The sequence below is a fragment of the Perca flavescens genome, chromosome 11 (genome assembly GCF_004354835.1).
Source record: "Perca flavescens isolate YP-PL-M2 chromosome 11, PFLA_1.0, whole genome shotgun sequence".
Lineage (NCBI taxonomy): Eukaryota > Metazoa > Chordata > Actinopteri > Perciformes > Percidae > Perca > Perca flavescens.
The window spans coordinates 5,710,617-5,727,903 of NC_041341.1; the positions used below are offsets into that span (position 1 = coordinate 5,710,617).

Below are 17,287 nucleotides of genomic sequence, written 5' to 3' on the forward strand. Positions count from 1 at the left end.
AACTGGGTAAGAAAGCACCGGGGGGGCAGCAGAAACAATGGGTTGAGACAATGAAAAAGATACTCTGTAAGTGGGAAAAGGAAGGACTGTTGGCAGACATAGGGAGAGATGAGAGTGTATTGAGAACTTTGAATACCAGAGCAGAGAGTCAGGCACGAGTGGCAGACACAGAAGGGAAAGAAAAAGGGAGTAGTAGGTGGGGGCCTGCATGGGGGCGTAAACAAAAGAAGGCCGTGGATGTCACAAGGGGGCTGACTGAACTGCTGGGTAAACTGCTTGTATGCACCAGAATGTCCAGTCGATTTACTTGGAAGAGATCTCCTCTGCAAGCTGGGCATCACCATCTACTGCAATGAAGAGGGTGTGCATGTCGCCTCCACACCTCCCCCTCTCACTCCAGCCTGCAGAATTCTCCATATGGCCCCAGCCCCATTGCCACCGGAGGAACCTATCACCACAGTCTATTGGCTCAGACTAGATGGCACTCTCCCACAAACACCTGCTATACAGTACCAGTATATGCAGTGGAGAAAATGGATCTCCACACTACATCCATACAAAGCACCATTGGATGACCTCCATTGCATTCTCAACTACACCATCACTCCAGATGATTGCTACGATTACAATTGGGAGGCAAACATGACACTCCTCACTCCCACCATCTCCACCACTTCCATGTTCATTGGTGTGGTGGTGTGGAGGGGGTGTGGGGAGGAGGTAGTGGCTCAGGTGAGCAGGTAGGGAGGGACTGATTGCTACAGCTGCAGCGAGTTGTCTGATTATGTTCTCCCTTTAAAAGCAGTAGTGAGCCGGAGCAAGCGGGTTGATGGACGACTGCGAGAAAGGAGACGTGGACACTGTGTGGTGAGCTGGACAGCGCAAGTTTTGCCCTCGCGACCGAGAGCCTCGGGCCAAGTGGGAGCAAGGGAGCTCCGGACGGATTATGGGACAATTCATTGCTGATGCGATCCTTAAATAAAGGGCTGTGGCAAATATTCCTCCCTGTGTGTTTGTCGTTGTAGACCACTGTGAACAGAGGTCTGTAGACCTCTGTAGACCTCTGTTCAGTGGAACTGCTACAGTGGCGCCCAACGTGCCTCTGTTCGCGTGGGGATGATGTCGGACCCGTCGCAGGCTGGGTTGCCGCAGCAGCCGGTGGTTGTGCTGGGACAGCTGATTGCTCAGGTGGCGGCGATGCAGCAGGAGCAGACCCGGCTCTCGCAGCGGCACTGGGACGCGCTGGACGGGCAGGCCCGGTTCCTGGCTCACATGGCGTCCGGGGGGGTGGCTGGGCTGGCCCAGCCGGAGGCTGTGGGGATGGCTCTGCAGCGGATGACGGTCGAGGAGGACACGCAGGCGTTTCTTGACTCCTTCGAGGTGACGGCAGCGGCGTGTGGCTGGACGGAGTCGGAGTGGGCGGTACGTCTGTTGCCGCTGCTGGCGGGTGAGGCACAGGCGGAGGCACTCGGCCTGCCGGCGGCCAGCCAGGGCAGCTTTTCGTTGGTGAGGAAGGCGTTCCTGGATCGGACGGGGCGGTCGGAGGAGGACCATCGCCGCCAGTTCCGGTCCTCTACGGCTGAGGGATGCTGCGACCAGATGGCTGCGACCGGGACGCTCGCCGGGGGAATCGGCCCTATTGGAGAAAATCGTTCTGGAACAGTTGTTGTAGGGGGTGCCGAGTAGTGCGGCTGCCTGGGTGAGGTGCCATCGGCCGGCGGACGTCGCAGTGGCGGTGACGTTGGCGGAGGACTATCTGGCTGTCCATCTGACGCGGCAGGATGGGGGGATGCCGGTATCGGAGGGGGCCCGCCCAGAACCTGCGCCACGCAAGCGGCTGCCGCCGTCGGGAGCCCTCGTCGCCGGGGAGTCTCGGCCGGCGCCTGTTCCCAGGAGAATCGCTCCGCCCCTGACTAGTTTTGTTTCTTCTCCCTCTGTTCAACAGGCTCCAGTCGCTGTTGGTGGTGCTCCCGACCCACAGGGGGCCCCTCAGACGCCGGGAGTGCCCTCTGATGGAAGTTGGGCAGGTGGTCCGGGTTGTGGGCCCTCTGGCCCCCCTCCTCGACGCCAGAGGGTCGTACCGCGTTCCGGTAAGGATTCAAGGGGGTGTACATCAGGCGATGGTGGATTCAGGCTCCTTTGGAGACCCCGCTGGTCCCTGCATTTGTCTCCATGGAAGATTTTCCACTCGAGCAGTCTTGTGACAACACTCTACGCTCAGCTTTGGACCAAGTGATAAGAATTGATGGTCAAATGGTGCGCCCTGATGCGGCTCTCACGTATCCGCATTTCTCAGTGATTAGGGACAGGGTGTACCGCGTGAGCCGTGACGCACGAACAGATGAAATTACTACCCAATTGTTGCTGCCAAAAAGCCGCCGGGAAATGATTTTCCGGGCGGCTCATTATAATCCGATGGGGGGACACATGGGGTCCGATAAGACATTGAACCGGATAATGGCCGATTCTATTGGCCTGGCATCTGGGGGGACGTACGCCGTTGGTGTGCGTCCTGCCCCGAACGCCAGTTGGTGAATTCCCCAGCTGTGCCGAGAGCGCCTTTGCGCCCATTACCACTGATGGATCGGTTAGGCACGGCTCAATATTTCACGACACTAGATCTGACTAAGGGCTACTGGCAGATCCCTTTATCTGTGGAGTCCAAGGTTAAGACAGCGTTCTCCACTACACGGGTTGTACCAATTCGTGACGCTTCCGTTCGGCCTGTTCGGGGCTCCGGCGACGTTTCAGCGTCTGATGGACAGGGTGCTGCGGCCGCACGCTGCATATGCTGCCGCCTATCTGGATGATGTGATCATCCACAGTGCAACGTGGGCGGAGCATGTGCGGCAGGTGGTCATGGGTCCCCGAGTCCCTCAGGCAGGCAGGGCTCAAGGCCAACCCGGCGAAGTGTGCGGTTGGACGGAGGGAGGTACGGTATTTGGGGTACCACTTGGGCGGCGGACAGGTGCAGCCACAAGTAGACAAGACCGCGGCGATTGCAGCCTGCCCGCGGCCCAAGACCAAGAAACAGGTGAGGCGGTTTTTGGGGCTGGCTGGTTACAATAGGCGCTTCATACCTGACTTTGCTGTCTTGACCAGCCCCCTGACCGACCTCACCCGAAAGGGGGCCTCAGATCCGGTCCACTGGACGAGGCCCTGTCAACAGGCGTTCGAGAGGGTGAAGCAGACCCTCTGTGGGGGGCCGCTCCTCCACACCCCTGACTTTTCTCTCCCCTTTGTTCTACAGACAGATGCATCGGACAGAGGGGTGAGAGCTGTACTGACCCAGCAGGTGCGGGGCGTTGACCGCCCGATCCTCTACATTAGCCGCAAGCTGTCTGAGCGGGAGGCACGTTACAGCACGGTGGAGAAGGAGTGTCTAGCGATACGGTGGGCGGTTGAGGCCCTGCGTTACTACCTGCTGGGTCGCTCCTTCACCCTCTGTTCGGACCACGCCCCCCTCCAGTGGCTCCACCGCATGAAGAACACGAACGCCAGGATCACTCGGTGGTACCTGGCGTTGCAGCCGTTTAGATTTAAGGTGGTCCACAGACCGGGGTCGCGGATGGTTGTGGCCGACTTCCTTTCCCGCTCGCGGGGGGAGTAGGTCAGGCCGGCTGGCCCTGGCCTGTGGCTGGCGGTGGGGGTATGTGGTGGTGTGGAGGGGGTGTGGGGAGGAGGTAGTGGTTTAGGTGAGCAGGTAGGGAGGGACTGATTGCTACAGCTGCAGCGAGTTGTCTGATTATGTTCTCCCTTTAAAAGCAGTAGTGAGCCGGAGCAAGCGGGTTGATGGCCGACTGCGAGAAAGGAGACGTGGACACTGTGGTGAGCTGGACAGCGCAAGTTTTGCCCTCGCGACCGAGATCCTCGGGCCAAGTGGGAGCGAGGGAGCTCCAGACGGATTGTGGGACAATTCCTTGCATAAACAATTCCTTAAATAAAGCGCTGTGGCAAATATTCCTCCCTGTGTGTTTGTCGTTGTCTGTGAACAGAGGTCTACAGCAGTGGAACTGCTACAATTGGCAAAGAAGAAGTTGCAGCTGCAGTTGACCTTACTGAACACATCCAACCGTGGTATCAACTAGGTACTGACTCAGCTCCACATATCACCCTAGCCATAGGCTACGCCTATGAAGCCAGATCATTGGGACCAATGGTCAAAAGAGCCCTGAGATTAACATGGGAGGAAACCTCGTTGCCACGGATATGGAAGGCTAAAGAAGAAGATATGTGGTGTATTTCCACCCCTACTACAGAAACAACTCATCCTGAAAGGAAAGAATTAGCTAGACACCATGGCCGTGAGATGACAGATCATCCTGACACAGACAGACTACTGGCCACTGTTCCTGTTGCCCTATGGACAACTGGTCCGCATGATGTGGGGCTGGTAGATACCTCGCCCATTCCTATCACATTGAAAGAACCCAGTGAGGTCATCTGGAAACCACAATAGAGACTCTCCCAAGACCAAACTGAGGGCTTCTCTCCTACTATCGCTGGGCTCTTGGACTCTGGAGTTCTAGTCCCCACCTGGAGTGACTGGAACACACCTCTGTTTCCTGTGACAAAAGGACCTGGAAAATGATAGAGAATGGTGCAGGACATCAGACCCATCAACCAAGCCACGGTGCCAGATGTTCGGCCTGTTCCAGACCCATACTTGGCTCTACAGAACATACATCATTCTCACAGTTTTTTCACTGTCATTGACCTGGCCAATGCCTTCTTCTGCATCCATATAATACCACAACCTGCATCAGCACAAATGGCTGAAATATTGGCACTCACAAAAGCACTGCAGTGGTCAGAAGGGAAAAGGGTCAATATCTACACAGACTCAGCATACGCACATGGAGCGGTGCATATAGATGGACCACAATGGCAGAAGAGGAATTTTCTGACCACCAGCAAGACTCCTGTCAAGCACAAGGATCAACTGGTAACCCTACTGGAAGCAGTAAAAGTGCCAGCAGCAGTGGCAATAATGAAGTGCAAAGGACATGACAAGGGTGCCAAAAGGAAATGAAGCAGCAGACCAAAGAGCCAAAGAAGTTGGAGGGTACACTCACAGACAAATGACACTGCAACCAGAGGGAGGACCAACAGAACTAACCACAGAAAACATAAGACATCCATATGAACATATGAACCATATGAACCATATGAACATTCAGAATGGCAGAGAAAAGGATCATGCAAGTATAAAGATGGCATTTGGAGGTCACACGCTGGACACATAGTGGCTCCGGCAAAGCTATGTCGACTATCGTTCCCAACCATGCACGGCCCCACCCATGAGGGAACCAGAAGAACCCTTACAAACATGAAAGAACTATGGTGGCACCCATGGATGTCAGACATCATCACCAACTTTGTGGAAGAATGTGACACATGCAACAAACACAATAACAAGAAACCATTCAAGGCCCCAGCAAGAAAATGCCCTGTGCCCACAGCCCCCTTTCAAGACATCACCATAGATTTCACAGATATGGGGCCAGAGAACAGAGTAGGGGGAAAAAGGTATCTCCTTGTAATGGTAGACAGATTCACAAAATGGGTTGAAGCGATACCAAGTAAAGATGAAACAGCACAGACAGTTGTAAAATGGCTGAAAAATGAACTAGTACCCAGATATGGCGTACCACGGACAAAAAGATCAGACAATGGATCTCATTTTGCTAACAAACATCTACAGAAAGTAGAAGAGGCATTAGGGATCATAAACAGATATGGGTCAGTTTATCATCCACAATCACAGGGATTAGTGGAGAATGCCAACCAGACACTGAAAAGAAAAATCGCTAAAGCATGTGAAGGTACAAAACATGGGTAGAAGCACTGCCGTTAGCTCTTATGTCCATGCGCAGTTCCCCAGGATCCGACACACATTTATCTCCTCATGAGTTACTGACTGGAAGAAAAATGCCAGGCCCACCCAGGGATGGAGGTCATATGCCATCCCTGGATGTGTGTAAACAAGAATATGATGACTACATGAAGGCGTTGACCAGTCTTACTTCAGTTTTATCTGAACAGGTAGCCAGAGCACAGACCCCGGGAGAAGAGGAGCCCTGGAGCAGTGTCAAGGTAGGTGACTGGGTGCGAGTGAAAGTCCACAAGAGAAAGTGGACCAAGCCCAGGTGGCTTGGACTGTACGAAGTGAGGGAGGTTACCTCACACTCTGTCCAAGTAAAAGGCCGGGGCAGGAGCTGCTTGGCACCACCTGACACATTGCGCCCCAGCACCTACACCTTCCCGTGATTTGAGGGAAGTTAGAGCTGATTTGATCAACAATGCCGCTCCCGTTCAAACTTAGGCAATCAGGCCAAGGGAGTAAACCCAGACAAAATACTACTATGGATGCACATGGAAGGTCTGGGTAGGTATGCTAATATCTACAGCCATACTCGTTATGTTGTTATTTTGGTTCATAGATATCAAATATGACAGAGGAAGAAGGGAGGTTCAGGTGACTAGAACAAAGGGACAGATCACATTGTCATTTATTAGGGGACACACAAGCACAGCCCTATTAGACCTATGCGACATAGTGCCATGCACCACCAAAGACAGAAGAGAGGAAGTCATATACATATGCGTCACGACCAACTCAGACAAGTGGTGTAGCAGTTGGAAGTGTGCCATAGCTAACACAGGCTCAGATTGGGGAAATGTGGGATGTGAACCATATGATACAATGCACCTTACGATAACACATAGGGACCTGAAATCCAGACTGAGTGTAGATAGAAAGCAGGAAGGACGATGCCAGGAACAGAAATGTAATCCTATATATGTGACGTTGAAGGATCCAAAACCAGAGGATGCAGGGACTTATGTTATGGGATTGTATGCTGAAGGGAAAGATCCATTAGGACAGTTCATCATTCGAGTCGCAGACCCATGGAGTAATAATACACCGTCCACATCCATTACTGCCCAGGTTGACGCAATGAACACAGGTATGGGTGTCCTGAAAGACTCTAAAGGGACATTAGTAAAATATTTGAACCTAGAGGACTTTACCATTGAGGAAAGGTTGGAGATGGAAACTGGTTTAACACCCTCAGGTAAAACGTGGCTCAAAATGATGAAATATACTGCTAGAACGCATAAAATGTCTGACTGTGTTATCTGTGCTAAAGCAAGACCTCATTTGGGGACAGTACTATTCCCACTCTCACCTGTGGACGACCTTATTGGTTATAATTGTATGTTAAGTCTTTACAGTTATGTGACCATGGAAAGTGATGTCTGCAGGACCCTGTCTCTCCTGTATCCCAGAGTGCGTGCAATACAACCGCCTCCAGGAGTGGTCTCCATCACACAACCCAACAGCTCTACCATGAATGTGGGACACCTACCTAAGAAGTTTTGTATGTACACCTACAACACATCTTCATTTCTTCCCAATGTCACACAGTCGATGTTTAACAATCAGAGTAAGGGACTCGCTGATGTCTGGTGGATGTGTGGGACACAGCCCCGCCTTAGATCATCCTTACCTGCTAAATGGGGGGGAACCTGCGCCTTAGTGTCCCTATTATTGCCGATTACCATGCTTCCTATTAATGCAGGGAAGGTAGAGGAGACAGTACAGTCTACCTACCACAAACATTCCTTGAAGAGGGCTAAAAGAGACACTGACTTGGGTTTTGGTACATGGGGAGATCCAAGCACCCCGTTCGGGTCTATAGATAGTAGGGTGTATATAGATGCAATTGGAATACCAAGGGGTGTACCAGAGGAGTTCAAAGCTCAGAATCAGATAGCAAAGGGTTTTGATTCTATACTGCCCTGGATAACTACAAACAAGAATGTGGACTGGATAAATTATATATACTACAACCAGCAGAGGTTTTTGAACCGGACTAGGGATGGCCTGAGGGGTGTGTCCGAACAATTAGCCGCCTCCTCAATCATGGCATTTCAGAACCGTATGGCACTGGACATGTTGTTGGCAGAAAAAGGGGGTGTGTGCCACATGTTTGGAGATGCTTGTTGTACATTTATTCCCAATAATACTGCCCCGGATGGTAGCATCACTAGAGCCTTGGAGGGGTTGACCTCACTAGCCAATGAACTAGCAGAGAACTCGGGTGTGGCTGAAAACCCCATCACCAGTTGGCTGGAGGATGTTTTTGGCAAATACAAAGCAATTGTGCTCTCCATGCTTATGTCCGTGACAGTGTTTGTGGGCATATTGGTGTGTTGTGGATGCTAACGGCGTTGTAATGACGGGAAAAGTAATTAGTTAGATTACCCAGTTACTGAAAAAATAACGTCGTTACCTAACACCGTTCTTTTAAACGGCGTTATTCCAAACACTGCTGTTAGGGTATGCTAGCAGGCCGAGAATCAGAATAGTTAGAAGTCAGCAGGGAATCAAGCAGAGGGCTGAGAATACAGCTATTAGAAGGTAATATATGAAGTTGAATCTAACACCACCTGTGGGAGGAACCGCTGGGGTCGGGTGCGCTGCCACATGGGTGGCAGTGAAGGTCAGGGGCCTCGACGGACCAGACCTGGGCAGCAGACGCTGGCTCTGGGGACGTGGAACGTCACCTCTCTGTGGGGGAAGGAGCCGGAACTGGTGCGGGAGCGCTACCGGTTAGATCTGGTGGGGCTTACCTCTACGCACAGTCTCGGTTCTGGAACCGTACTCCTGGATAGGGGTTGGACTCTTTTCTTCTCCGGAGTTGCCCAAGGTGTGAGGCGCCGTGCGGGTGTGGGGATACTCACAAGCCCCCGGCTGAGCGCCGCTACATTGGAGTTTACCCCGGTGGACGAGAGGGTCGCCTCCCTACGCCTGCGGGTTGTGTGGGGAAAACTCTGACTGTTGTTTGTGCATATGCACCAAACAGGAGTTCGGAGTATTCAGCCTTCTTGGAGACCTTGAGTGGAGTCCTGCATGGGGCGCCAGTGGGGCACTCCATTGTTCTGCTGGGGGACTTCACCGCATACGTGGGCAATGATAGAGACACCTGGAGAGGCGTGATTGGGAGGAACGGCCTCCCTGATCCAAACCAGAGTGGTTGTTTGTTGTTGGACTTCTGTGCTAGTCATGGATTGTCTATAACGAACACCATGTTCGAACATAGGGATGCTCATAAGTGTACCTGGTACCAGAGCACCCTAGGCCAAAGGTCAATGATCGATTTCATAATCGTTTCATCTGATCTGAGGCCGTATGTTTTGGACACTCGGGTGAAGAGAGGGGCAGAGCTGTCAACCGATCACCATCTGGTGGTGAGTTGGGTCAGGGGGTGGGGGAAGACTCTGGACAGACCTGGTAAGCCCAAACGTGTAGTGCGGGTAAATTGGGAACATCTGGAGGAGGCCCCTGTCCGACAGTCTTTCAACTCACACCTCCGGCGGAGCTTTTCGTGCATCCCTGTGGAGGCTGGGGGCATTGAACCCGAGTGGACAATGTTCAAAGTTTCCATTGCTGAAGCTGCGGCGAGGAGCTGTGGTCTTAGGGTCTTAGGTGCCTCAAGGGGCGGTAACCCACGAACACCGTGGTGGACACCGGTGGTCAGGGAAGCCGTCCGACTGAAGAAGGAGTCTTTCCGGGATATGTTATCCCGGAGGACTCCGGAGGCAGTTGCAGGGTACCGAAGGGCAGCAGCCTCTGCCGTGAAAGAGGCAAAGCAGCGGGTGTGGGAGAAGTTCTGAGAAGACATGGAGAAGGACTTTCGGTCGGCACCAAAGTGCTTCTGGAAAACTGTTCGCCACCTCAGGAGGGGGGAAGGGGAACCATCCAAGCTGTGTACAGTAAGGATGGAACACTGTTGACCTCAACTGAGGAGGTAATAGGGCGGTGGAAGGAGCACTTTGAGGAACTCCTGAATCCGACTAATACGACCTCTATGTTAGAGGCAGAGCTGGAGGATAACGGTGGATTGTCGTCGATTTCCCAGGCGGAAGTCACTGATGTAGTCAAACAACTCCACAGTGGCAAAGCCCCGGGGATTGATGAGATCCGTCCAGAAATGCTCAAGGCTCTGGGTGTGGAGGGGCTGTCCTGGTTGACACGCCTCTTCAACATTGCATGGAAGTCTGGGACGGTGCCAAAGGAGTGGCAGACTGGGGTGGTGGTTCCCCTTTTTAAAAAGGGGGACCAGAGGGTGTGTGCCAATTACAGGGGTATCACACTTCTCAGCTTCCCTGGTAAAGTCTACTCCAAGGTGCTGGAAAGGAGGGTTGGGCCGATAGTCAAACCTTGGGTTGAGGAGGAACAATGCGGAATCCGTCCTGGTCGTGGAACAACGGACCAGCTCTTCACTCTTGCAAGGATCCTGGAGGGATGCCCAACCGGTCTACATGTGTTTTGTGGATTTGGAGAAGGCTTATGACCGGATCCCCTGGGATATACTGTGGGAGGTGCTGCGGGAGTATGGGGTGAGGGGGTCTCTACTCAGGGCCATCCAATCTCTGTACGACCAAAGTGAGAGCTGTGTCCGGGTTCTCGGCAGTAAGTCGGACTCGTTTCAGGTGAGGGTTGGCCTCCGCCAGGGCTGCGCTTTGTCACCAATCCTGTTTGTAATATTTATGGACAGGATATCGAGGCGTAGTCGGGGTGGGGAGGGGTTGCAGTTTGGTGGGCTTGGGATCCCATTGCTGCTCTTTGCAGATGATGTGGTCCCGATGGCATCATTGGCCTGTGACCTTCAGCATTCACTGGATCGGTTCGCAACCGAGTGTGAAGCGGTTGGGATGAGGATCAGCACCTCTAAATCGGAGGCCATGGTTCTCAGCAGGAAACCGATGGAATGCCTTCTCCAGGTAGGGAATGAGTCCTTACCCCAAGTGAAGGAGTTCAAGTACCTTGGGGTTTTGTTCGCGAGTGAGGGACAATTGGAGCGGGAGATTGGTCGGAGAATCGGCGCAGCGGGTGTGGTATTACATTCAATCTATCGCACCGTTGTGACGAAAAGAGAGCTGAGCCAGAAGGCAAAGCTCTCGATCTACCGTCAGTTTTCGCCCTACCCTCACCTATGGTCATGAAGGCTGGGTCATGACCGAAAGAACGAGATCCAGGGTACAAGCGGCCGAAATGGTTTTCCTCAGGAGGGTGGCTGGCGTCTCCCTTAGAGAAAGGGTGAGAAGCTCAGTCATCCGTGAGGAGCTCGGAGTAGAGCCACTGCTCCTTTGCGTCAAAAGGAGCCAGTTGTGGTGGTTCGGGCATCTGGTAAGGATGCCCCCTGGGCGCCTCCCTCGGGAGGTGTTCCAGGCACGTCCAGCTGGGAGGAGGCCTCGGGGAAGACCCAGGACTAGGTGGAGGGATAATATCTCCAACCTGGCCTGGGAACGCCTCGGGATCCCCCAGTCGGAGCTGGTCAATGTTGCTCGGGAAAGGGAAGTTTGGGGTCCCCTGCTGGAGCTGCTCCCCCCGCGACCCGACACCGGATAAGCGGACGAAGATGGATGGATGGATGGATGAAGCTCCCAGCTAACATTAAGCTGCTATAACTTGCGATGCAGTAAGGAAACAAGAACAAGCTAACTAATGGTAACGTAAGCATTCTGGCTCGGTTGATGTTGATTTTAAAATAACTTTAAAACTATTTCCCATCCTTCTTCACATTTCCTGCCGCAGCCTGTCACTCCCCCCTGTCACTAATGTAACGTTATCTCCGTGATGTTAAGACCTCACAATGCCTTGTGTTTCTCACTCCCGCTAACTTATTGTTTATCAGACATGACATGACAAAAGCATTTTGTTTTCACGTGCGGATAGGCCAAGGCGAGAAGAGGGAGACTAGCTAATATTTGCCAACATATTTATTTAAAAAAAATAAAAATCACATTTATTAAGTAATTTCAGCATTCGAATAGTATTGATTTTTTTGCTATGTAAATTATTTTCGACTTTCGGAATTCTTTCTAACAGCCCTAATGTCTGTGAGGAGTGAAGCAGAGGGACCTTGGGCTATGTTCTGTTCTGCCACTGCTGATGAGAGCAAAATGCTATATGTTGTGGGTATCATAGCAACCTTTGTTTCCCTTTTAGAATGACAATAGATTACCACCACCTGCTGATATTTATTGGTATAGTTATTTAATTTGCTTGATGTATGTTATATACATGGTACTTGGCCGTAGTCTCTGTGGTATGTCCGAGTGCTAACTTTGGGCCAAGACCATGGCGAGGTGGGCCAACGCCACAGTCCGGCTTCATTGCCACTGGTTCCTGGCCGTCGGCTTGGTGTGTCAGGGCCTTTTCTTTTGCAAGTCTGGTTACCCAATCATTTATTCCAGTTCCCTGCCGACTCCTGCTGTGCCCTTTGCACCTCATGTTCATCCTGTAATAGTTTTCCAGGAACTGAATTGGCTAGTTCACAGGTTAGCTTTAAAATAAATTTGATTTGGGACTTGACTTGCCTAAACTAAGGACTGGACTTGGATGGACAAAATCTGTGACTCGATTTGTCCACGCTTCAATAACTTGAGACTTGCTTTAGACTTGAGAAAATATGATTTGGACTGGATTAGTATGACTGATACTATAGTACTATCTAAGCTGCCTTCTTTAGGATTCTCCATTGTTGTTTAATATGAACAGTCATCAAGCACACACCTAAACCATGCCTTTAGCTGCCAGTAGCTCTGCACACAATGCTGATTGGCTGGGCCTCGGACAGCAAACCAGAGATAGTGAAATGTGGGACTGCTGTTTTGAATCCAGGATTTTGCATTTTGGTCAACACTATCTTGGTATTTTGAAGACAGAAGTGACCATATTTGGTCAGCTGGGGAGAACGATACAGCTTAGCCACCGTCATGTATGGTTTCACTGCCGCTTCATTAAGCTAAACACTAGAGAGGAAACATTGCTGATTAGAGGTCGACCGATTCATCGGTTTTGCCAATTAATCGGCACCGATAGTTTATTGGTGGAACTATTGTTATCGGCAAAAATCCATACCGATAGTTTTTCCTGGTTGCGTCCGTTGCTGGAGCAGCTGAGAAGCACACGCTGTCATTCATTACACAGTACACGAGAGCTGAGAAGGGTCTGCTGGCATCATGCATTACAATAGCGGCCTCTAGAGGCGAAATAAAAACTATCACTGATGCCTTGTGTTGTTTATTTTCGACACGTGTTACTGCGCGCTGCACGGAGAGCACATGCTGTGCGGAGAAGGCTGACATCAGATGCGGGTTTAAAGCCTCGACAGCAAAAAGGTATGCAGTACATTTTGTCATATTATTATAAAGTTATTAATTTTTTGAATATTTGCTGCATTAGTACAGAAAGAACAGCACAACAGTATGTTTGTTTGCTTTCGAGGCTGAGATGACACTAACATTAGTAGTAGGCTAACTTACCTCAAACGGTTAAAACACTGACAAAAATAAACGCAAGTCCGACCCAAATCGTCCACGATCCGTCCACTGGCTGCCGCTGGAGAATTGAGATGTGTAGAATCGACAGCGCATTCATTTTAAAATCCTCAGCGGAGGAGCATCAACAACTGCCCGAAAGCACGGTAGCGTTAGCTATATGGTGGAGCGAGATAGAGAGAGACTGAAGAGAGAGAGTGTTATATGGTGGAGAGACATAGAGAGAGACTGAAGAGAGGGAGCGCCGAGCGGCGCAAGAACAAAGCCGTGAATCAGAGAAATAAAACGTGTGTTCATCTCTAGAAATGCGACTGTAGCGAGCATGTCACTATCATTAACGTTATCCACATTGATATTTACACGTAACAAATGATATATCCAGCTTCAAAAAAGTCTAAAAGTCGGATGTTAGAACGAATGCATTGTGCAAAGAGTGGTTGCTATGGAGACGATACACAGTGTTGCGTTCTGGTTCTGTTGACAGTTGCATTGAGTTCCGTTGCTCTGATTGGTTGTAGGTCTATCCAGTGAATGCAGAGGCATTTTTTTTCCTGGTTCGGTTGGAACACGCCCCATAATCACAGCCCAATGGAGCGGTTTCAGACTCACATTCTGACTAGAATCTGAGTAGGACCACGTCAGGCTAGTTCTAAACCGTTCTACAGAGAAGAATGGCGTCACTGTTTTGAGATTTGGCATATATTTGGCTCTTTTTTGAATAAATGTACACTACCGGTCAAAAGTTTGGGGTCACTTAGAAATTTCCATTCCAGACAGAATACCAGCAGAGATCAGTTGCATTGTTTTTTTTAATCAGGGCAGCAGTTTTCAGATTACATTATGTGCTTACATAATTGTAAAATGGTTCTCGACTGTTGTAGACAGTGGCTGAAGAAATGCTTGAAATTACAGCTTTGGTCCAACGTTACATGCCAAAAAGTGGTACAGCTCCCATATACTTTGACACTTAGGGGTGTGCCTGATATCATTGGAAACCCATCACCAATCACCTTTCCAATGATATCAGGCACACCCCTGAGTGTCAAAGTATATGGGAGCTGTACCACTTTTAATTTGGGTATGACGTTTAGACCAAAAAGCATGAATTTCAAGTGTTTCTTCAGCCACTTCTTTCTACAACAGTCGAGAACCCTTTTGCAATTATGTAAGCAAATAATGTAATCTGAAAACTGCTGCCCTGGTTAAAAAAAACAATACAACTGATCTCAGCAGGTATTGTGTCTGGAATGGAGTGGAATGGAAATTTCTAAGTGACCCCAAACTTTTGACCGGTAGTGTAAATAGTTTGTCCTTTATATGAATTATAATGCTCATTATGTTTATTTTTGCACTGGATGACTCCAAATATGTAGGAGAACTGTTTTAGACAACACACCTGCTATGGAAAAAGTACACAGGGTGATACTCTAGTAAGAGCACATGATGTTTAACCATATATCCATCTAATTTAAATAGCTCACATTACTGTACTGTGTGAGTTAACTTAATTTATTATTGTATGTGGCGTTTTCATTTGCCAAGTGCAAATGTGTCACCAAAACAATTTCCTTCCCGAGATTATTTTGCAGAGCTACCGTCTCAGCATACGGACTTTCGCGTCCCCCGAATCAATTGTGATTGGGTTAAAGAAATGGAAATGATTTTTTCCTATCCCAGAATGCATCTGTGGGGTAGCCAGACGGTTCTCCAAATGGCTGTAGAAAGACCTCGTAATGCAAGACTACTGTTTTAGAAACTTGAAAAGTAATCCAAAGGACAATAATAGGACAAAGGGAAGGAAACAAGTGTAGAAAATGACAAAAGAGAGATTGCATAGAGAGACAGTGAGAGCGATGATGATGGTGGGATGTGCAGAGCGAGGGAGGAGGGGCATCAGAGTCCAACATGGACTGAGAGAGAGGAGGGGATATAGAGAATGTGAGAGAGATATTTAAAGTTACATGACTTAGGTTTGTTCAGAAACCTCCCAGAGCTGCAGCTATCTGCAGATCTCTGCAGATGGAGGTTGAGGACAGAGACAAGCTCTGCTTTCCACAGTTCCCAAACACCTCCTGCTGGAAGCCCTTGCCTCCTTGGCCCCAAACAGTTACCATTATGCTGTATTCCATCTCTCCAATCACTGTGACTCTCAACCTGCTCATCATCATCTCAATCTCCCACTTCAGGCAGATATTAACTTCTCAGCTTCTCTTTACAAGAATTGTAACTTAAAAATGTGAACAGCTGCTGTATATTTAGAAGAATTTTCTTTGAGTTAGTTCTGAATAATGTTGCTCCAAATGTCTGACTTTGATGCCAGAGACTATTGTTCATGTCCACTCTCTTACCAATATTAAGCATTGTTTCTGTCCACCGTGACCTCAACCAAGTCATTTTAACTGTCTAGACATAAACATATGGTAACTTCTGATGTGGTGGAACCAAAAATGTTCAAACTCATGTGGATTTTTATTTTCATTTTGAATACTAGTTTTGTCACTCTTGTTGGTTAAATGGTGCTTTTCTCTTTCCCTCCAGACAGCTCCACACACCCACCAACATCCTCCTCCTCTCTCTGGCTGTCTCTGACCTTCTAGTGGGCCTTGTGCTGATGCCTGTAGAAATTCTCAGCAGAACATCCTGCTGGTTTCTTGGTGACTTTGTGTGTGCTATGTATACTCTTATTTGCCTCATCATTCCCTCATCCTCAATAGGTGACATAGTTCTCATATCAGTTGACCGTTATGTGGCTATTTGTGACCCTCTGCACTACAACACTAAAGTCACTGTGAGAAGAGTTAAATTCTGTGTTTGTCTGTGTTGGCTCTGTTCTTTTACCTACAGCCTTCTTTATGTAAAGGATCTTCCGACTCAACCAGGGAGTTTTAAATTCTGCTACGGAGCATGTTTTATAGCCCCTGATAAAAGCTCACTGCTTTTTGATCTTTTTGTTAACTTTATTTTTCCAGTTACTGTCATCGTAGCTCTGTATCTGAGAATATTTGCCGTGGCTGTGTCTCAGGCTCGTGCCATGCGCTCTCACATTACAGCTGTCACACTTCAGCATTCAGTGACTCCAAAGGCAAAGAAATCAGAGCTGAAAGCAGCCAGGAAGCTTGGTGTTCTTGTAGTTGTTTTTCTAATATGTGTATGCCCATTATACATCGTAACATGGGTACCTTACAACTGGATTGTAGCTTTTATTCAACCCTTTTCAGCCGTTCTGTTTTTGTCTAACTCTTGTCTAAACCCTGTGATCTATGCCTTCTTGTACCCCTGGTTTAGAAAATCAGTTAAACAGATTGTAACTCTTCAGATACTGCAGCCTGGCTCCTCTGAGACCAACATGCTGTAGAGAGGCGGTGGAGGGACTGAGATCAGACTCGGTCTAAGGATAAATGAATGAATATGTTCCTGCTGTTCAGTGAGTGAATTATCAAATACAGGAAGTGAAGATATGATTACCCATCAATTAAAAGACCTGTGCTTCAGCTATTGCTTGTTGTTCTCTTTTCCTCTCTGCAAAGAGTCCTAAGCACCATATCCTGTCTCTAGGTAATCACCGGTTTAATGCAAGTTTTAAATTCACTGACACTTATGAAGGGTGTTTTCTTCCAAAAACCGTTTCTCCTTTTGATGGAAACATTTCACAACTAAAGCTTTGAACTCATGTCTCTATGTTTGGTCACAGCATCATCTCTGTGATTTGTGTCCATGTTGTTGCTAACAGAAAGTACAGGCCTGCTGGGCTCCTGTTTCACAGAGAAAGAAGATGCCCCTGAACAGCCACACTTTCCCTTCAAGTAGAGAAAACCATCAGCCGTTGTTTATCAGATACAACTGTCAGCACAAAAGATCATGTTCTCTTTCAGCTCAGGGAGAAAAGTTCTTTTTTCACTTTAGTGCCATTCATGTTTGATCCCTGTATCAC

General features: G+C 49.3%; 1 protein-coding gene across 3 annotated transcripts; it reads left to right on the forward strand.

The window, feature by feature from the left end:
* The first annotated feature begins 7,256 nt into the window (after positions 1-7,256).
* On the forward strand, positions 7,257-17,005 carry LOC114564236 (trace amine-associated receptor 13c-like). 3 transcript variants are annotated; one of them, XR_003693731.1, is made up of 2 exons: positions 7,257-7,385; positions 15,895-17,005. XR_003693731.1 is itself a non-coding variant. In XM_028591479.1 (2 exons), exons 1-2 carry the CDS (start codon positions 7,359-7,361, stop codon positions 16,709-16,711), a joined length of 840 nt encoding a protein of 279 aa, XP_028447280.1. In that variant the 5' UTR covers positions 7,257-7,358; the 3' UTR covers positions 16,712-17,005. The 3 variants fall into 3 exon arrangements, 1 of the variants encoding a protein (XP_028447280.1); XM_028591479.1 differs by having other exon boundaries at positions 15,899-17,005; XR_003693732.1 differs by lacking the exon at positions 7,257-7,385 and adding an exon at positions 13,108-13,197.
* Positions 17,006-17,287: the final 282 nt, after the last annotated feature.